This window comes from Simochromis diagramma, unplaced genomic scaffold (genome assembly GCF_900408965.1).
Source record: "Simochromis diagramma unplaced genomic scaffold, fSimDia1.1 OVJJ01000590.1, whole genome shotgun sequence".
Classification (NCBI taxonomy): domain Eukaryota; kingdom Metazoa; phylum Chordata; class Actinopteri; order Cichliformes; family Cichlidae; genus Simochromis; species Simochromis diagramma.
Genome location: NW_024387057.1, coordinates 223,545 through 231,359, shown reverse-complemented (window position 1 = coordinate 231,359; position 7,815 = coordinate 223,545). Strand labels below are relative to the sequence as shown.

At 43.3% G+C, this 7,815-nt stretch overlaps 1 protein-coding gene and 1 non-coding gene across 2 annotated transcripts; one reads left to right on the top strand and one right to left on the bottom strand.

The window, feature by feature from the left end:
- Positions 1-1,756: 1,756 nt before the first annotated feature.
- Positions 1,757-3,431, top strand: mrpl52 (mitochondrial ribosomal protein L52). The gene is made up of 5 exons (XM_040045108.1): positions 1,757-1,853; positions 2,103-2,172; positions 2,499-2,566; positions 3,006-3,070; positions 3,144-3,431. Exons 1-5 carry the CDS (start codon positions 1,820-1,822, stop codon positions 3,294-3,296), a joined length of 390 nt encoding a protein of 129 aa, XP_039901042.1. The 5' UTR covers positions 1,757-1,819; the 3' UTR covers positions 3,297-3,431.
- On the bottom strand, positions 2,753-2,826 carry trnan-guu. The gene has a single exon. It is a non-coding gene; the product is annotated as a tRNA-Asn (tRNA).
- Positions 3,432-7,815: the final 4,384 nt, after the last annotated feature.

Sequence of the window (7,815 nt, the reverse complement as noted above, 5' to 3'; positions counted from 1 at the left end):
CTGGTTTGAAGTCGGCGAGTGCGACGGGGATGAAAAGAAATCAGCCTTCTAAACATTCCCAGATGTCTTGCTTCATCACCTTGTCGTGCCTTTGATATGCCAGCAACGACCACGCCATCCATAAACCGTGATCACACAAGAAAAGTGTGCTGTAACCAATTTCCCCGGCACATATCTGTACTTCCAAGAAAAAGCACAGGTGCCACATTAAACAGAAATGCTGCGTGGAAGCATTAACAACAACACGAGCTGCAGCCATTAAAGTTGTTACTTACAGCTGCACCTTTCCTTCACAGGTGGGCTGCGATGGTCCCAATGCAAAGGTTTCCAGCTGGATTAACCTCTTAAAGGCCCCCAAGGGGGAAAAAAAGAGCTGCTGGGCCACTATTTACCCCTCTCCTGTCTGCATTGTTGCCCGTGTGTTCCCACCACAGAGTACACACACCAGACTCCATCAGACACACGTATGGCAGCTTTTTGTGGTCATTTTAAACACACATAGATTGAGGGATATGTACCATGTGTAAAGTTTTAACAGTTCTTTTATACATTTAGCAGTGCTAATAATATGAATAAGTCTTTATTTCATTTGCTGCTATGCAACTGTGGAATGAACTGCTGACCCCTCAATCCACACACAACCACACATTCATACTTTACCTTTTTTCTCTGTACACTTCAATCACTTTGTTTACCTCACATCCACGGAAACTTTTAGATGAACCGTTTAACTTCACATGCATGTCTTTGTACTAGTGAAGGAAGCTGGGGGACCTAAAGCATACTTGCAAGCTCATTACTAAAAGGCCCCAACAAGGTTTTATACCAGGATACTTTCACAGCCCACCGTGTGGTGTTGTGCGTGCTCGTTTAAGGTCACATTTTCATCTCTAAGGGGGGAAATCAGTCCTGAAAGTACGTTCTAATTCGTTATACTTCATGTGTGCTTTCCCCTAATTTCAAATACAGTTGTTGAGAAATATTTGAAACAAAGAACACACCTTTAATGTTTTAAATTACTTTTTATGCATGTACACCTTACTGTCCAATTTATTTGAATGTATTTTAATTCAGATGTGTCAAATTAATTTAATTAATTTATTAGTTTCTTTATTTAATTCGTTTATTTTTTGTATATATTTTATTGGACACATAGATTGTCTTATTGTCTTGCTGCTTGTCAATAATAATGGATTGCATTTATATCATTTTTCGAGACCCTCAAAGCGCTTTACAATTCCACTACTCATTCACACACTGGTGAAGGCAAGCTACAGTTGTAGCCACAGCAGCCCTGGGGCAGACTGACAGAAGCAAGGCTGCCATATCGCCTTGCTTCTGGGCCATCGGCCCCTCTGGCCATCACCAGCAGGCGGTAGGTGAAGTGTCTTGCCCAAGGACACTACGACAGACAGAGCTGGGGATCAAACCGGCAACCTTCCGGTTACAAGATGAGCTTCCCAACCCCATCAATCACTGTCTGAATGGAAAAAAACATCCATAATTTCAAAATTACATTATTGCAAATGAGGAAAACGAGGCTTAATATATTATATGTACTTTTTTCATGAAAGCTTTTTTATGCCACTGGGAAAAAAAGCATAATCCATGAGTAGGAAGAATATAATTTGGATTTAATAAATCAAAATTTCAAGTTATTTTGTCTCTATTTATAGATAGTAATTCGACATTTTGAGATAATAACCGAGATTTTTACTGATGGATGTGTAAAAACAAGAATGACGGGGCAAAGTGAATAACAGGACCTCGGCGTGTCTTTGGCGCCCCCTGGCGGTAGGTTCAAAATTGTGCAGGCAACATGGCGGCCCCCGTAAGGACGTTGTGCTGCTCAGGTGAGACAGAGGTTATCCTCACATATTTCCCCGTGTGTGTGTAGTTTCATCGCTGAAGCTGAGTGTGGTAGCTGTAATAACCTGCTTTTACCAGGCTCCCTGCCTGCGCGAGTGACCGGCGTCAACGCGGTGATGTTGACGAGCAAAGCTAATGCTAATGCTAACAGTGTGTGTACCTGCTCGTAAACGCCACATATCTAATTAAACAGGCTCGTGTAGGTGACTGTTTGTGTGTGATGTTGTTTTCAGTGCTGAGGTACTCGAGCAGACAGTTCAGCACGACGTGTGGAGTCCAGGCTGGAGAGAAGTGGCGGAAAGAGTGAGTTCACTGTCATTTAAATAAAGATTTCCGCTGTTTGAATGTGGATTGATCGACTGGATGAAACCTTTAATTAAAACCTTTAGACACCCTCACAGCAGCCTCACAGGCAGGAGTGAATGGTCGTCAGCAGCAGCTTCATTATAACACATAACGTTTGCACTCACAGCATCACAACAGCATGAAGTGTACGAGGAGAAATGCAGATGTTTCATCTTTTCTTTGTTTTTAAGAACCTGGGATGGAGTCAGGTTAAATGTGTAACAACTGAAAACCATTTAAAAACGAGACTGTGCAGGTTTATTGAAGCGTGTGTTATCTTGCAGACATGGACTTGCTAGAAGCGGCACAGAGTACGGGCCTCTGACAGATCTGCCTGATTGGTCGTTTGCAGGTATTTATATTTTTTTATAGAGAAAAATAAAAATCTGTAAAGCTGTATTGTTTGTGGACCATCTACAGGACATCATTTAAAATGTAAATAAAGGAAAACAGAAGAAGCAGCTACTTTTGTCTGCTGTTTTACTCACAAAGGGTTGGCACAGTGGGTAGCTCTGTGTGTTTCTAAGCAAAAAGACATCGTCCCTGGGTGGGCTCGAACCACCAACCTTTCGGTTAACAGCCGAACGCGCTAACCGATTGCGCCACAGAGACTGTGGGTCATGTGCAACTGACTGAGCTAGCCATGCCAATTTATACTGATCTTTGTGAGTTTCATTGTGTTTCTTTTCTTCTTATCCTGATAAATTTTGAATGCATTTTGCCTGAAATTATTTGACAAAGCTGCACCAGCTGATTGCTTTTGTGCCAACTTTGTCTTCTTATATGCACAGATGGACGGCCGGCACCTCCAATGAAAGGCCAGCTGAGGAGGCGGCAAGAGAGAGAAGCTCTATCTGTGAGTGTCACATAAAAACCTCCTTATCATCTTTAGCACTCCCACTCATCTGTTCATCTCTTTTTCTTCTCAGAGACGTATTGTGATGCTGAACTCGGAGGTGGACCGAGGGATGGAGGCGTGGAGGGAGAAACAGGAGGAGGCCAAAAGAATGGAGGAGCACAAAAAGTCTCTTTTGCTGAAACCCAAAGGGAAACTACTAATGAAGAAGAAATCTCAAAGTTAGAGGCCGACTATCCTAACTCTGATATTCCATGCTGATATTCAGGATGATGGATGTATTTATGATGGGTTTTCGTCTGCTCTGTCATTTGTGTTTTTCCTCTACTCATGCAATAAAATGTTTCTTCTTTATACTCTGTCATGCATTCGTGGGTCCTTGTGGTAAAATCTCAGCTCATGTGCATCTGCTTCCACTAGAATGCAGCATTTCTCTTCTGTGAGGACTCGAGCTGGCTCGAACGCCATTTTGTCTGAGGCTGTGCGCAGAGCAGTACTGCTGGGCTGGCAGTAGAAAGGGAGGAGCTGGCACACATAAAGCAGCAGTGATACAGGACCAGAGCGAGGGGTTCACCCCGTGGCACGCTGCAGTAACCGTGTTATTAGCTGAAGACAATGACAAACCCCTCAGTCCTGAGTGGCTCTGGGAGACCTGCTCCAAACTAAAACACTGATTTGTGTGAGATAAGGTTTAAGAAAAATCCAAGCTATAAAAGCACAAGGTCTGATGATAACAGTAAGCTTTATGGTCAAAGAATCACATTCTTTATTTTTCCTGGGGAATGCACTAAGGAAAAGGAAAATCTGGGGTTTTCATCGGGCCTTCCTGCAAGCCTGGTGCCTGGAAAGACGATTATCCGGCTGCAGGCGAGTTTTTGGCAGGAAGTTTAATCCCATGGAAAGTGATCTTTTTGGTGTTGACTCAAAGTTTTTTAGGTGGATAATGAAGATGCAGAAACACTTAAAAAAGCCAATAAGATGACGGTTGAGTTTCAGCACTGGTAGATTTGCACTGACCTTAATCTGTTTTAACGTGTGAGACGGCACAAAATCCAACCCTGGCTGTTAAAAGGAGCAGCTGTGCCTTTGTTTAGTCAGCATTAATTCACTGCAACTTTGACTTGTAAACTCAGTATTTACGAAATGAGGTAAGCCCCCCCCCCCGCCTGTCTTCTCACCCTCCTTTCTTCCCCCTTCCTCACATTTTGCCTCCGTCTCTCTCTCTTTGCCCGGGTCTTGTGCAGACTTCAGCACAGTCCCATGTAATTAGGGCTGCTAGCCGCTGAGTTGCAGATTCTTTTCCGTGGAAGATGGGAAGTTTTTCTCTGAACCTCCCCCCACCTCCTCCGTGTCTTAACGTTTTCATACAGCTGACCAAAGGAGCTGACTCTTTGTAGTGTTACAATGTGGGAGGACGTGGTGCAGACCACAGAGGGACTTAACAGACAAAAAAAAAAAAAAAAGAAGTGGTGTAAGAAATTTCAGCAAGGTGACTCTAAGTTCACACACATCCTCACACCTGGATCATAAAAGACTCCCGACTGCACCGGCAGTGAGAAATGGAGCTCCTCATTCTTTCTCTTGACTCACTGTCTTTTCACATGGATGTCTTTTCTCCTCAACAGCCTCTCCCTCTCGACTCCTCCCAGCCTCCCCCTCCCCTCTTCCTCTCCTCCCTGTGTTGTTTTGGTTTTGTGGAAATGAGAACCAGATGTTGCTTATTGTGCAGAAGTCAGCGATGGATGGATGGAGGGAGGGAGAGAAGGCAAGAGGAGGTTTGGAGGGGGGGTGTTAGGTGAGGTTACAGGGGCTACAGGATAAAGGAAAAGGTGGGCGCTTGAAGGATGAGACAGATGTGGTTATATTTGAGGATTAGCTGACAGACCTCTGTAGCTTCAGCCGGAGACCAGACATGAGGAGGGTAGATACTTCCTGGTGGTGCAAAAGGTTGGGGGGAGGGGGGTTCGTTTGTGGAGGGTCTGATTCAGCAACTTTGTCCCAGAGACCGCTTCCTGACCTGGGTGATGTGGGGGTGTGGGGCAGTTTTAGTAGCGTGTTTGTCAAAATTACACAGTCTGAGTATCCTGAATGTACATGACAGAGAGCTGGCCCCGCAGGCTGCAATTATCCTTGTTTGCTGCTAGTTGGACAGTTAACCACACGGCTTCCGTGGTATAACTTGTTTGCCCTTCATGCTACAGAAGCATCGGCATAAATAATCTTCAGCGCTTTATGGGAATTGTTGGTGACAAAGCTGAGGTTGGGCTGAAGCTGGAGGAGTGAAACATAAAATCAGGACATGTACTTAAAATAAATGACAGCATGTCAGTGTAAAAACAAAACTCATCTGGAATCAAAGAGGGAAAGAAATAGTAAAATTATCAACAGAATACTCGCTTGTTCTTGCCAAAGTGACTACATTCATTCTGTTTTTGAGTTGTGGCTTTGTAGAAATACAGCCAGGTTTACTAAGAGAAAAGGATGCAAGGCTTTCTAATATTGTTACCTGGTAGAGCACAAGTGAAATAAGGTGTGAAAAACATTTTTCAAACCTTTAATCCAAATAATAGATCCCGATTCTGTAATTAATTATTAAAATGTTCCTGATATAAGTGATTAAAAAAATTCAGACACCTATATTGAAAAAAACGGTCCCTTTGACCACCTGCTGAAGTTCAAACTGAACATCGAAATGAGGAAGAAAATTGATTTGTGACTTTGAAAGTGTATGATTGTTGGTTCACACACAACCATCTCTTTACAGAGAATAGTCTGAAAGAGACAAAACATCCAGTGAGCCGCAGGTGAAAGTCGTCAACGCCGAAGAAGAATGACCAGCGTGCTTTGAGCTTACGGGAAGGAAAAGTTACTCAAATAAACACCTGTTACAAACCAAGGTACGCAGAAGAGCATCTCTGAATGCACAGCATGTTGAACCTTGAAGAAGCAGGGCTACAGCAGCAGAAACACACTGCTTCAGCCACGAACAGGAAACGGAGGCTACAGTTTAAACAGACTCATCAAAACTGAACAACAGACAAACAGACAAATGGAAAGAAAAGCTCCACCCTGCCTTATATCAACAGTTCAGACTGCTGGTGTTGTAGGGTTGGAGATATTTTCTTGGCCCACTTTGGGCCTCCCAATACCAACTGACCATTGTTTAGACACCACCGCCTGCCTGAGTATTGTTGCTGACCATGTCCATCCCTTTATGATCACAATGGACCCATTTTCTGATGGATGCTTCAAACAATTGACCTTTTTATAACCCATAACCAGTCAAAGATCTCTTGACTTTAATGGGGTTTAAATAGTTGGCTATTCAACCTTTTAAGACAATTTATTTGAAGATCATTACTTGCTCAGCACACGCCAGTAACGTCCTAGATTTTCTATGTAATAACATGGTTTTCTTTTTTAACCATGCCAACAAGTATATATAAAAAAATAAACAATCCATTTAAAGGAAGTTTGTTCCCATGCTACAGTATTGTTTGACCTGTTTGTGGTGTTGACCGCTATGATGCATGTTGACTTAAATGCTTGTTGACTGAAAACGAGGCAGTGCTGCCGTACACTGTTATAGGTGCAAAAATGCAAACAAAGAGTCATTTTAGCCCTCAGCTGGGTGGTTGCTAGGCAACACGCTAACATTGTTTTTTGTAACGTGTAATTTGGCTTTTGCAGACATAACTGAGACTGTCATGAAGTTAAAATCACAGAATGCATTCGTGAGACATAACATAACAACTTTGACACGACACACCATGTCATAACCCTCAAACTGGCTTCTTGAACATGACAATGAGTTCACTGTATTCAAATGACGTGCACAGTCACCAGACCTCAGTCCAGTAGAGCACATTTGGGATATGGAGGAAAGCTTTGATTGCAAATTTTAAATTCCGATCAGTTTATCTGCTTTTCTTTGGCTGGGCACAGATATGGTTTGAGTGAGCGAGTTTCTGTCCACCACTGAAAACCAGCAGAACGAGAAAAAGGAGAGACAAAGAAGTGGTACTGAAGTTTTAGAGTAGAAGTCATAATGTAGGTCACCCAAACAAAGTCCCAGGTTGAATTGCAAGCAGCTGTCCTGGCCACTTCCTGCCTGGCATGGAGAAGGAGTGCTGAGCCCGATGGTTGGTCTTGCCCCGCCCAGCCACACTGTATGAGCTCAGCATTAAAATGGCTGACAGACAGAGACAGAGAGAAAAGGGAGGAGAAAGAAGAATGGAAGCCAACATGGCTGCCAGAGGTTTCATGTGCATCCTTCTCTGTGACCGGACACAACTTTGAGCAGATGCTTGGCAGTCAATTCTGCAGCAGCTCCAAACAGACATCCAAACTGGTTCACAAAACAAAGGGAACGGAGTGAAAGAATGTGCTGCTTGTCACAGTTTGTTTCCTTTATTGCATTTTCAATCCCCGCAACTTACCAGCAACATCTTTCTCATACATTAAACACAACTGTGTCCTCACAGTGTCTGCCCATCAAGATGGCATCACCTCAAAAACACAACTGATTCCCAGGCCAAAATATAGAGCTGTCTGGGAGCACCACCACAGTTTCCCTAGAACTGCACAGGACATATGCAGTATCATTTAAAAGGAGCACAGGGAGAAGACACTGTTAATCTGACACTCTTTAAAGTAACTGAAGCCACATAACTACTTGCGGTATGCAGTGGTTCTTAACCTGGAGTTTTAGATCCCTACAATAATTCAACAGGAGGAAAAACCAG

Coding starts and splice junctions, on each gene's coding strand:
- mrpl52 (XM_040045108.1), top strand. CDS start 1,820: ATGGCGGCCCCCGTAAGGACGTTGTGCTGCTCAG. Junction 1,854..2,102: donor AAGGACGTTGTGCTGCTCAG/GTGAGACAGAGG, acceptor TGTTGTTTTCAG/TGCTGAGGTACTCGAGCAGA. Junction 2,567..3,005: donor GCCTGATTGGTCGTTTGCAG/GTATTTATATTT, acceptor TTATATGCACAG/ATGGACGGCCGGCACCTCCA.